Here is a 13,759-nt window from a genome sequence, read left to right as displayed (position 1 = left end):
CAAAAGGGAGGGCAGTCGCCCCCTCCCCTCAGCCCACTCTTTTCCCTTTCCTCGCCCAATAAAATATTGCTTCGGCCAAAACAAATCATCTACATTTAGCAGGAAACAAATGCAAGAAAAATGTGCAGTCAAAAAACCTGCTGTAAAAATCCTTCGGTATAAAGGCTGGACACAATCTTGGCGTTTGCCTTTTTCCATGGCGGATCGATAGGTGATTGAATACATAACATAAAATAGATGTACTCGTTTGATTTGTCTTGCGATTGCTTATTTCTGTTGTATCGAGCACTTGTAGCGCTTATGTACTTGTGGGATTGCACGCGCTATATAAAAGGGCAAACACGGTAAAGGGTCGCTGGAAGACACGCACGCATGCAATAAGCGCTGCATCCCGCGTGCCCTCGGGAGACTGTTGAATCCGCTTCTAATGAAGCGCACACATCATTCGTTGACGCATGCAATATACACACATCCTGGGTTACCGTGAAGTAGACACACATTTGCACAATGAAGCAGACGCCCGAGCGCTCTGTGCCGCCTGCTGTAGGAACAATCTGTGTACCGTGTGCAATCGAAACACTCTGCGGACCTAATGCACTTGCTATTAGATATACGACCCCGCAACCGCCCCCCTCACGACCCCGGGCTCGACCCTTCCCCTGCAGTCGCATAAAGGGGTGAGAGCGTCTCGGGCGCTCGTGCTGCGGGCTTCCGCATCTCCTAGACCGGGCGCGCGGTTTCAAGAAAGCTTGAAAGCATCACCCCTCCCCCTCCCCGAGCCCCCGCCTCCGCCACCCGCCCCTTGAGCACAGGGAAGGCAAGCGTCCCAATCCCGGCGTTGGCACACGGCGAGGCTGAGCTGAGCTGGGAGAGAGCAGCGCGCGGTGCAGACCTGGCCTGAAGCGGTTCATCATCATCACCACCGCAGGAGCCGAGGAAAGGCAGGGGCAGGGCGACGGCGACCACCCAGGCGCCCCTTACACTTTGCCCACGCGTGCGGAGATAGTGCCCAACGGCGGGACCAGATGCTCGGGGAACTCAGCGGAGCTACAGCAAAGAGCGCTGTTCAATGGGGACTTCTGCCCTAATGTGGACATTTGGGTCTGGCAAAGCGCTCCACTGCATACTGAGCCGATCGAGAGAGCGCTGTACTGGGTACATCGTATAGCCTAGGGGAGCGATGGACACTGAGCCACATCTGGGGCTGGGGAAGTGTCCCACTGGATCGAGCGCCTGTTGATAGAGCGCTCTTCCGGGTATATCAGGGGCTGGGGAAATGCTCCGCTTGATAAAGCGCTCTACTGCATGCATCTGGGGAAGTGTCTCATCTGTTTCTGAGCCAGGGCTCCATTGAACACATCCGGGGTTGGGGAAGTGTCCCGCTGGATCAAGCGTCTGTTCATAAAGCGCTTTACTGTGCACGTGACCCTTCTGAGACTGGGGGAGCGGTTCACTGGATACAGAGCCACCAGAGAGAGCGCTCTATTGGGTACACCTCGGCCTAGGGAAGCTCCTGCTGCCTACTGACCCAGTGCTCCACTGCGTACGCCTGCGGCCGGTAATAGATCTTGTTGATAAATCGCCCTACTGGGTACATCTGGGGAGGTGAAGCGCTCCACTGGAAATAGTGCCTGTTGATAAAGCACTTCAATTGGTTCATCTAGGTCTGGCAAACGCCTCACTGATACTCGATACTGAGCCGGTCGAGAGAGGGCTCTACTGGGCACACCTCGGTCTAGGACAGCACTGCACTGTTTTCCTCTGAGCACATCTGAGCCGGCCGGTAGAGGGCTCTACTGGGTAATCTGGGGCTGAGCACGCCTGCACTGGATACTGAGCTGGTCGAGAGCGTGCTCTGCTGGGTACACCTCGGTCTAGAGAGGCACTGCAGTGTACTCCACTGAGCACATCTGGGTTGGCCAGGAGAGGACTCTACTGGGTACACCTGGGGCTGAGCAGGCCTGCACTGGATACTGGTCCGGTCAAGAGTGTGCTCTTCTGGGTACACCTCGGTCTAAGGAAGTACTGCAGTGTGCTCCACTGAGCACATCTGGGCCGGCCGGGTGAGCATTCTATTGGGTACATCTGGGGCTAAGCACGCCTGCACTGGATACTGAACCGTTCGAGAGAGGGCTTTACTGGATACACCTCTGTCTAGGAAAGCACTGCACTGCTCTCCACTGAGCACATCTGGGCGGGCCGAGAGAGTGCTCTACTGGGTACATCTGGGGCTGAGCACGCCTGCCCTCGATACTGGACTGGCCGGGAGAGGGCTCTACTGGGTACACCTCTGTCCAGGGAAGCACTGCACTGTTTTCCTCTGAGCACATCTGGGCCGGCTGAGAGAGGGCTCTGCTGGGTACACCTCTGTCTAGGGAAGCACTGCAGTGTGCTCCCCAGAGCACATCTGGGCCGGCCGGGAGAGTGCTCCACTGGGTACACCTGGGGCTCAGCACGCCTACTCTGGATAGTGGGCCGGCCGGGAGAGGGCTCTACTGGGTACACCTCTGTCTAGGGAAGCACTGCAGTGTGCTCCCCAGAGCACATCTGGGCCGGCCGGGAGAGTGCTCCACTGGGTACACCTGGGGCTCAGCACGCCTACTCTGGATAGTGGGCCGGCCGGGAGAGGGCTCTACTGGGTACACCTCTGTCTAGGGAAGCACTGCAGTGTGCTCCCCAGAGCACATCTGGGCCGGCCGGGAGAGTGCTCCACTGGGTACACCTGGGGCTGAGCACGCCTGCACTGGATACTGGGCCGGCCGGGAGAGGGCTCTACTGGGTACACCTCTGTCTCGGGAAGCACAGCACTGTTTTCCTCTGAGCACATCTGGGCTCGGGGAAGCTGCCCATGGGCAGAGCGCCTGTTGATATAGTGCGCCACTGAGTGCATGGGGGGCGGGGAAGCGCTCCAATTGATACAGAGACAGCTGATAAGGCACTCTCTGTGGGCGTCGCAGGCTGGAGCCGAACTCCGCTGGGGGTGTCTCGAGCAGGACGAGGCGTCGCTGGGTAGGATACTGAGCGAGGGGTGTAAGGGCCCGCAGGCTGTAGGAGCGCTCCACTGGATCTAGCGGGCCGGGGGGCCATGGCACCTGCTCTGGTGATTACGCTGCTGCACGCGAGTGCGTGGAGCGCTCTCCAGTCGTTCAGCAGACCCCGAGGGGATTCCGTGCGGAGCGCAGCCTGGACGGCCCTTTCCTCGCGTTACTAACGCAGGTGCGCGCGAACCGAGGAGCTCTATCGAGGCGCACCCCAGACTAGATAGTTCGGATTTAGGATCGGTACCGAGAGCGCTCTAAAGCGGTTCACCCCAGACTCACCGGGCCCAGGTATAGGGGACCAGGGCCAGGGGTTCTGCTGCTGGCAGGGGCCGAGCTCTCTTGTGCTATGGCAGTGGAATGAGAGCTGGCGCAGGCCGGACTGAGAGAGCTCTGTCCGGGTTCTCTTTTCCGTTCAGTTGCCTGCAGTGTGTTGCTTCTGGCATTAGGTGTGGGGGTCCATGTTGGTGCATATTGCGCTGTAATCGCTGTATTTTGCAGACCCTCGGACTGGGAGCGCTCTGCATTTTAACCCAGGGAACCGTTGCTACCCTCCACCCTTCTGCATATTGGACTGGGGGAGCTCCAGCATAGCTCTTATCTGACTGGGAGAGCTCTCACATTGGACTGGGGAAGTTTCAGAAATCTGCAATTCGGACTGGGAAGAGAGCGCTATCTTCCCACATCTCTGCCTGGCAGAGATCTATTTAAGGCGCACTGAAGACTCCAGCAAGAGGCGCGCAGCGCCTAAGAAATCATCCCAAAGAAATACATTCCGACCATGCACACTGGGGGGCTGGGGAGCACCACTGCACTACATCTCGAGCAGGAAGAGTTCTAAAGCCAGGCAAGGCGGCTTGAGAGAGCTCTATCCTGCTACCCCTTGGGTTGGTGCAGCTGTCTCGTTCTACATTTCAGAATGGGTGAGCTCAGTCGTGCTACGTAGTTGATTGGTAGAGCTCTATTCGGCTCCATCCCATGCTAGCTGGATTGTGCTACATCTTTTACCGGGCAGGAGAGCTCCATGGTGCTAAATCATAGCTTGTTAGAGATCTACTGCGCTACATTTCAGACAATGGAAACTTGACCGAGTTGCATTTTGGATTACAGAGGTCAATTTTGCTGCTTCTTGGATAGAGGGAACTCTTGCAGGGCTACATCTTGGAGTGGTAGAGCTCTATTGGGCTACATTACAGACACTGAGAACGAACTCTATTGAGCTCATTTTGGATTATAGAGGTCAATTTTGCTGCTTCTTGGATAGAGGGAACTCTTGCAGGGCTACATCTTGGAGTGGTAGAGCTCTATTGGGCTACATTACAGACACCGAGAAAGAACTCTATTGAGCTCCTTTTGGATTATAGAGGTCAATTTTGCTGCTTCTTGGACCGAGGTGGAGAACTTTTGCTGTGCTACATCTTGCAGTGGTAGAGCTCTATTGTGCTACATCTTGGGTTGGAAGTGCTTTGGTTACCTGTTGGACGGTGGTCGAAGGTGCCATCGTGGTGCTTATCAGACCGACGAAACACAATGTTGATGCCGTTCAGACCACAACAGAGCAGCAGCATCAAGTGCTATTGACAGAGCAGGATGGAGGCCAAAGCACAAACCAAGGTGATTGCCATCGAACCAGAGCATCCGCCTCGCTTACGCCGATGAGCATGCAACTCCTCTGGGATGCACGCCCATTCATCAATGGCAGCGTCTAGCCAGGCCAGTCACCGGCTCCCCTCTGGAGCCATGTCTGCCCTGAGGAGAAAATTTGGTGAGGAATACCAGGTGGTCAACACCTCGACGGGCGGAAGTGGGTACGCCCCAGCAGCCAGGAAGAAGAGGCAGAGATTTGTGGACAAGAATGGGAGATGCAATGTGCAACATGGCAACCTGGGAGGGGAGAGCAGCAGGTACCTTACGGACCTCTTCACCACCTTGGTGGACCTCAAGTGGAGGTGGAACTTACTCATCTTCATCCTCACCTACACCATTGCCTGGTTGGTGATGGCCACCATGTGGTGGATCATCGCCTACATACGAGGAGACCTCAACCGTGCACATGACCACAACTACACGCCATGTGTGGCCAACGTCTACAACTTCCCCTCAGCCTTTCTGTTCTTCATCGAGACAGAGGCAACCATCGGCTACGGCTTCAGGTACATCACCGAGAAGTGCCCTGAGGGCATCATCCTCTTCCTCTTCCAGTCCCTGCTGGGCTCCATCGTGGATGCCTTCCTCATCGGCTGCATGTTCATCAAGATGTCCCAGCCCAAGAAGAGGGCTGAGACCCTCATGTTCAGCCATGATGCCGTCATCTCACAGCGGGATGGGAGACTCTGCCTGATGTTCAGGGTGGGCAACCTCCGGAACAGCCACATGGTGTCAGCACAGATCAGATGCAAACTTATCAAGGTAAGAAGCAAAGCATATGTTTCTATATGGGAATATGTACACACCTGTGTGGAAAGTTACACGTATGGCTGGATGGACATATCAAATGCAAACATTCCAAGTTAAAGGGTGCCGAAAGAGATCAATTTATATAGGGAGAGATAGATAGGTATGGAGAGAAAAGAGGGAGAGATCGATAGAGGGATAGTATTATCAACATAGTCAATCGATTGACAGGTGGAGAGATCATTCGACGTAGATATACTTAGATAGATGGAGAGACAGAGTGACAAGAACTAACTATAGAGATATATATATATTGATAGATGGATTGATCGATAAATGAAGAGAAATGTTCAGTGATCGATAGATCAGTAAATATATTGGTCCACAGATTCTGCGAAAGATGATAGAGGGACCGACAGCTTAGATGGATATAGATAGAGATAGATAGACAGACAGACAGACAGAGATAGATAGATAGATAGATAGATAGATAGATAGACAGACAGACAGAGATAGATAGATAGATAGATAGATAGATAGATAGACAGACAGAGAGAGAGGGATGGATGGATGGATGGGTGGATGGATGGATGGATGGATGGATGGATAGATAGATAGATAGATAGATAGATAGATAGATAGATAGATAGATAGATAGATAGATAGATACGGACAGGCTTTGATTAAGCTAAGAGAATCAGTGAATCGCTGGCCTAAAAGAACACACTGTTTTTCCTCAGTCTGAATGAATTCCCTGCAGATCAGCACATGCCAGGACTTATTGATCAGCAATGCCCTGCAAAGTCTCCCAATGAGCGTGATGTGTTAATGTTGGACATATGCTTCACATTAGATTTGCAAATCAGACCTTTGCGGTGGCTGCCCCACAGGCGAGGAACGCTTTACCAGTTGCAATTCATCTACTTGCTGCCCTGTTAGGTTTCAAAAAGGCTCTTAAAACTCATTTGTACAAAATGGCCTCCCCGCCTAATTGTGTTGGAGTTTTTTCCTGATTATCTGCCACATTCTTAGTCTTTCCTTATTTCTTTTTTAATTGCAGTTTTTCTTTTCATTGTACTTTTTTCTTTAGTTTGGGATTTTGCTGCACAGCACCCCGGTTTCTTTGGGCTAGGAGGCGCTTCATAAGTATATACAAATCCAAATGATACGCATCAATAGATACCCCAGCAAGGCTTCCAGCTGCACATCTGAACATAAGAGAACATGTCTGTCGTCGTGCTTTCCTCCCTAGAAGTTTTCAATGTTAGGGGGTCAGCAGAAGATTTGAAACCGGCATCACAGCCAACGTACTCCTTTATTTTAATCGCAGGGATAAACAGGAAGGAGTAAGACGACAGATTTCCCGCTGGAAGGTAAAGTAAAGGAGGATTAGTTGAACAAACAGGAGTAGGGATGTGGAGTAAAATAAGTGATGCTCCTCCTGGACCTGAGTCCCTCCCTTGCTGAGGGCCAGGATTGTGTCACTCGGACTCTGAGTCCATCCTTTAGGGTTGTGTCACCAGGCATAGTTGAAATAGTCACTCATAGTTCCTGTTAAACTGTTCCCAGACACTTCTTTCCTGTGTGTTATGGTCTATCTTTATCTGCTTGGGATAGTCAGGGTGTCCCGCATTGGTCCACTTGCTGCTACCTAGCACCAACGCTCCCATGCCCTAGGTTGTCTGAGGGGAAACAGGTGTCTAACTCTTAATCACTGATGGACCTGCAGGTAATGGTTGATCTCCCATCTATTTGTTGGCCATATGAAGCCCTCGCAATGTGTGTGTAGTGTCTTAGTCATCTGTACTTTAGGCTGCCCCAGAAGCCATATCATCTTAAGCACCCATCTGGTCAGTTTCCCTTTCTCTCATTCTTGGTCGGTCTCTCAGTCTCTCTCCTCTTACCCTTTCCCCTCTGCACTCTTGACCCATCCTCCCTCATCCAAGTGTACTACTTCCTCCTCTCTTCTCTTTGTCCATCTTTCCATCAAGTATACTCCTTCCTCCTCTTCACTCTCTATCCCTCGACCCACTCTGCCCTTTTCATCCTCTCCCCATTCCTCCATGCGCTCAACTCCCTCTCTAGCTTCCACAATCACCAACCTACTCCCTCTATTTTCGCTGACCCACTTTTATGCTTCTCCAGGTTTTGATGGCGACCTTGATAGGTGAATGAAGATCACCTGTGTATGGCAAAGCTGCAGGCTTACTGATTAGCTTGGGCTTGTTTGTGATTTGTGCAGAGGTGCTGCTCCGCACACAGAGACTATGAAAGTGGCGGTCAGCCTTCTTGGAGTCAGGAGAAGTCCTCCTGAAGGTCGCCAGACTCCGACATGGTGCCAGCATTATCTGCTGATGTGCGCTCTCGCTGTCTGTGAGTTGCCCTGTCCTACCACCTTGACCACACACCTTCTTATGGCCTCCCCTTCGAACTTGGCCTTGCAGAGTATTCTTGTCTCTGGGAGTGCAAGCATGCACTATTGCTGTTCTAGGACATCAAGCTCAACTCTATTTCTATCCTTGGATCACGTGACAGGAGACCACGATTTGGTCCATTTTGCAGCATTTACATCTCTTAAATGAATAAAACATGGCATACAGGGTGTTCTTTCTTTGCACCTTAACAAGGAATGATTCATCTTCTCACGTTGACTGCCTTTGAGAATAGTTAACTGACCTTGGCTGCTTGAACTTTGACATCAGGCCATACAGCCTCGGCATTCATATCCACAATCTCAGCTAATCCCTGCTGCGACACAGTTCTCAGCCTTTCCTCACAATGGGTCCGGGATTACTAAATTCATGACACTGATGTCCAGCTTCTATAAAATGGCGGCTCTGCCTGCAGTCTATTCACTACGTATAGCCAATTTCTAAGATTATTTAGTCTACTTGAGTTGCTGCAACTGTACAGTTATTGAACGACTTGCATTTTCTTCGCATATAAAAGTTTATTCAATCCTTAACTTCGTCATCACCTTCTATACATTTACATACGGTCCATACATTTTCTTCAGCAAATATCCTCAGTGTTTCACGGTCGTCTCTCTTGACGTCAACAGCTCCTCTTTCACTCATTCTCATATTCCTTCAGGGAGTTCCTACCTCAGATTATCATCTCTTCGGGAATACATTTGATAGGGTTTTCTCAGTGGGTATCTGCTCTCGAATATTTGCTGTGGTATGGTCACAACTGCTGGTGTCAAGCATGGCACAATCTCAGGCTTCTAACATAGAGGAGGTGGAGGGCAGGATTTCCTGCAGAGGCATGGAGCTGCTCCTCTACATTCCCCCCTCTGGTCACGTCATCGACCACCTCTTCAACTGTCTCTGCATTTCAATACTTACTCTTGAAGAAGTGCTTCTTTTGAGTCCAGATCATCACCCCCTCAGGGTGCTGGCTGATTTGACATGCTCATCCACACTCCAGGCCATGTAGCTGCACTGTCCATTCTGATTATAATAGACTCAACGTCCCACATACTTCTTATGATTCTTCAGATACAAGAACTTCGTTCCTTCAGGTACTACGATGCTGGCCTCTATTTATTTTCTGACATCTTCATCTGTCAATTCCTTGGGTCCAAACCCTGATTCAATATCGATTGTGATCTTCATTTCTACTGCTTTCTTTGCCCTCTTCTTGCACTGGCCGATTATTATCTTGATCACATATAATCCAAACATCACCATGATCAATAGTGCCCCAAGAAACTTGAAGTTATTTGCCATCCAATGCGGAATCCATGAGAATATGGAAGAAAACCAACTGTCATCTATAATGTCCTTTGTCTCGTCTTCCATCTGGTTATGCAGGTTTGTCATCAGCTTTATGGCTTCTATCAAAGTCCCATTCTCATCATTGTGAGAAGGTATGAATGTGCAACATGATGGCCCAATTTTGGTACAAACTCCTCCTTCCATGGCTGTGATCATATCAGGGACATATCTGTTCTGGAGAGTCATTAGTCGTATGGCCATCAGCTCTTTCTTGCTAACATTGAATTCCTTTATGGTGGTGTTGATTGTCCGCAGCAGCTCCCATCTCGTAATCTGCAATCATATGGCATTGGCCATCCTCTGGATCCCAGGCATGAATATAGTCTTAAATATTGAAGCAGTCTTGCTGAACAACCTGTGTTCATAAGGAATAGAGTCATACACTTCTATTGACGTGACTGAGAAGTAATTCCCTCTTCTGGTTCGATTGAGAAATTCAAGCGATCTTCTCTTTCTCAAATCGGCATATACTTTTGGAAATTCTCCAATGTTCAGGTCACTCTGATCCTTGGGCAGCTTCACATAGGCCCTAGGCCCACAAACCCAAAATCGATCTATCAGGACAGCTGTACCTGCTCCCATTCTGGAAACGTCAACTGTAGTTTTGCAGCCTATGTTATCTCCCACATGCTTCTTTACTTCTCTTCGGAAGCACAATGTCGCATTCCCCAATGGGAGCACATCCATTGGACCCAATTCATCTTCTACCTATGTCAGTAGTTTGGCATGCTTAGCCCATGACTTCAAACACCCATTGTTTACTCTCTGCACCTCTTGTACATATTCTGATATTAGTAGATGAGCTTTGCAGGACCTCAGTCCTTCTTTCTATTCCTTCTTGGTTTTCACCCGTCCATAGACTAAGACTTGAGTTTGTTCCCAACATCCAGGCCATCCAGCGACTTCTATTTTGTAAGGGCAGTTCAGTCTCTTCACCTCTACAATGGCTACCGCTTACTGTCCTGTCACAGGATACATAAGCATCTTGTTCTTCCATTCAGGTTCCTTTTCCATCTGTGTAGTTTTGATATAGTCATCCTGGTATGGAAACAACCATTTTGACCTCCAACGGAAAGTGACCCAAATTCCCTGGAATTCTCCTCTTGTCAGGCATGCTGGGAGATGAATGAGACACCTGGCATCATGTTCTGCAACTTCTCTGGAAATGAAAGTTTGTACTGTGTTCATGGCATAGGGTATGAGAGCGCAGACATAGCAACTCTCCTTAGATGTTTTCTCTCTCACCTTTCTCATGTGCTGATACCACATGTTATTACCCAAGGGTGCTGCATTGTCTAGATATGTATTTATCCCCTCATTATCTTCCTCTGCACTTCTCTTATGTCTCACACAATCAGTGTTTGAATAATACTTATAAAGCAAATCAAAAACAGTTCTCACAGTGGGGATAATCATAGGAACCTCTACCTCAGTGGAAGTAAGTAAATCAAAAGCAGTTCCCATAGTGGGGGGAGCTATAGAGGTCTCTGCCTCAGAAGGAATACTAGTATGATAAAGACTATGAAAAAAAGGGAATAGAAAGACAAAGAGTTTAATCATGCAGGCATACCGTATGCAACAAAACATAGACAACCACAGTTTGCACCATACTGGTATTTGTTCATTCTCTAGAACTGTGCTAGCTTCCAAATTTCTCACCTTTAATGGAATTTATCAAATTTCTTTACACCTGCAATTGTAAAATTTGATCAATGATCGCAATTAGCAGCCTTTTAATCACAGGGCCATTCTTAGGATCCTGTACAAAAGTGCAAATAGCAACATCTCTTCTGACAAGAGCAAGATAGTGTTGAAGTATAAATACAAAAACAGCAAGCACAAGCCAATGCACATCACTATCAGTGAGGACCATATGTTTAACTGCGTAGAACAGATATGCACCACTAAATGAATCTGGATATTTATCTTGTTTCCAATTTCTGATCAAGAACTGACGTTTAGGCATAACTTTGATGCTTCAATGTGTTTATAAAGTTCATATTTGGCCTACTAAAATTCTCAGCAAGTCCTTGCACTCCTGCTAAAATATCTATAAGGAGTGTCCTCCAATTTTGTCCAAGCTAAATCTTTATCATTCATAAATTGTTGTTTTGTCGTCCTTCTTCGTCATCGCTCGAGTCTTCACACGCTGAAATTCTTCTTCTTATCTTCTTTCTGGTTCAGCAACAATGGGAGGGAGGGCCTCAACTTTATAGACTTTCACGTGCCCAAGTGAAGCCAAGCTCATCTTCCTTGGACCTTTACAGCTGAATGGGTTATATTTTCAAAGAAAAAGGGGCCATTCAAACGTTGTTCATGCCACTGTCTAGCACAGTTTTTGATCAGGACAGAATCAGCAAAATATAACTTAGTTGCCAATAGAAATTCAGTTGGGTTGATTGTTTTTTTTTTTTTTTTAATTTAATTAATGTTAAGTTTATTAACAAAAGATACAACAAACTGGAATAAAAGGCGAATAAGAGGGTTGGTGGGGATTGAATGCAGTGCAGAGATAACAAGTCTTGCGGTGGACCAGTAGGGCTGGGTGAAGTGGATGCACAAGTTTGGCCAGCAAGACTGGCGGTGCATATGTTTACTTCATTTCATCCTCTGTCGGCACAACATCTATGGACGTCTCAGTGTTCATAACAATGCCATATCCTTTAAGGCCAGGACGAAGTTGCCCTTTAATTTCTGCATTAGCTTTTTTTCTTGATGTGGAGAACACTTTCTTAGTAGAGCGTTCTTTTCGTCTGGTTTCAGTGCATTGTGTTTTTCTTGACTTTGACAGCATTGCTGGTTTCTTGGTCGAAGTATCTTCAGGTAAAGTTGTAAACTGTACATCTACACCCTGATTATCATTTGTAATTGCAATAATTTCAATTGTTGGTGATTCTCCTGAACGGCTCTTTTTCATTTCACTTCGATAAAGCTTGTCAAATGATTGAATCCATGATAACAAGTCTCCACTAAGTGATAATGGAAGTACAGCATTTCCACTTTGTTCATTGTACTTGCCGTTCAAAATTGTTATGATAGTAGATGTTACTGCTGAACTTGATGCGTAAGATGGCAAAGGTGCCTGAGTTCATGATGATGAGTCTTCATCTGTGACTGTAAGTGTAACTGTGCTGAATTTTGTCATTGGTGTTGTGCTTCTTCCTTGTTTTAAAAGCTATGCACGTTTTTGGTTCAGTAAATTCTCATACAAAGATTGAAGAATTTGCCACAGCCCTCCAATAATGGATTTCATATTCTTGTTGAAGAGATAAGGCTCTTCTATGTTTTCCTGGGTCAAAGTCTGGTCCTCCAATTGGGCGTTGCAACAGTGGAGCATAAGGAAGGGCAGGAGCAACAAGGCGAGCACTTTAGCTCTACCGGTGACCATGCTCATCTGGCTCCCCCACGCGGGACCAGAATGGCGTGCAGCCCCATGATCCACTGCGTCGTTTCTTGATACACAGCGTGTCAGCAGTGCCCTCTTGTTTTGTTTTCTGCTCGTCTTCGGCGCAAGGTCGTCGGCTCAGTTGGGTTGATTGTTGAATTGTCTTCATCTGTGTTCTGAGACCGACCCCCCCTGGTGCTTGAGTTGATCTGAAATGAGAGTGATGCTATAGGTCATACATGTCAAATAGTCATGCAATTCATCAGCTAAAGTTTTAGCTGCACTGTGGGCATCAGTTCTACTCCTAGACAGAGGTGCAAGAGGTGTTCTCATTCACTGCCCTGTCACTAACTCGTGAGGGGTGAGGTGGTGGTCTGATCCTGGCCGATTCCGAACAGCGTATAATGCTAGGGGTAGGCAGTATAGCCATCCCTTGGCAATCCTTTCTTTAAGGAGGCAGTTGAGCCTCTCACATATCCAGTTCGCTTGTGGGTGATAATCAGAAAAAAATGTGTGTTTAATATATAATAGAAGCCCTATGTGTTCAAATAGCTCATTATCAAAATGAGGCCCAATGTTGGATCTCGGCACTTCACACACACCCCATCTTGGAAAGACCTAGTGCTCTAAAAACTTTGCTGCGCAAGTGGCATCAGGGTGTGTACACGGACCTGACTCGATCCACCTAAAAAAGAGACACACTACCACTAATAGATACCTATATCCATTACGTACTTGCAGCATTTGACATAGTCGATATGGAAATGCTGAAACAGACCATTCGGTCGAGGTATTACCCCTCAAATTTTTCTCAGTGTATGCCCAGCAGTAAACCTTTGACACATGATGCAGTTGACCATAAATAGTGCAATGTGCTCCTACAAATTCGTAATGAACCAGTTTTCCGCAATCGTAGCAGAAAGACTATCTAGTTACACATGTGCGGTAATGCAGCTGTTCAAGTGCAACTGTCAATAATGCTACTGACATCACTGGCTTTCCAGTGCTATCTTGTCGCCATAATGCTTCTGTGGGGGATAAAGAACACCCTCTTCATTTCCATAATTTCTACTCTTCCGACGGTGCACTCTCTTGAATCTCCATTAGTTGGGTAATCAACAATGTATTAAACCCTTCCTGCATCAACATGGTTGTAACTACTT

General features: G+C 48.0%; 1 protein-coding gene across 2 annotated transcripts in view; it reads left to right on the top strand.

The window, feature by feature from the left end:
* Nucleotides 1-760: 760 nt before the first annotated feature.
* The window catches only part of LOC138521503 (G protein-activated inward rectifier potassium channel 1-like), a 233,360-nt gene continuing 220,361 nt past the window's right edge, over nt 761-13,759 (top strand). Inside the window, exon 1 of one of the 2 annotated variants that reach the window (XM_069634403.1) lies at nt 761-5,447. In XM_069634403.1, coding sequence (XP_069490504.1) covers nt 4,716-5,447 — 732 coding nt within the window. In that variant the 5' untranslated portion in view covers nt 761-4,715. The remainder of the gene's footprint in view (nt 5,448-13,759) is intronic. The other variant, XM_069634402.1, reaches the window with a different exon arrangement.

The sequence above is a fragment of the Ambystoma mexicanum genome, chromosome 13, assembly GCF_040938575.1.
Source record: "Ambystoma mexicanum isolate Mex_15411 chromosome 13, UKY_AmexF1_1, whole genome shotgun sequence".
NCBI classification, from domain to species: domain Eukaryota; kingdom Metazoa; phylum Chordata; class Amphibia; order Caudata; family Ambystomatidae; genus Ambystoma; species Ambystoma mexicanum.
This window is presented reverse-complemented; position numbering and strand designations above follow the sequence as displayed.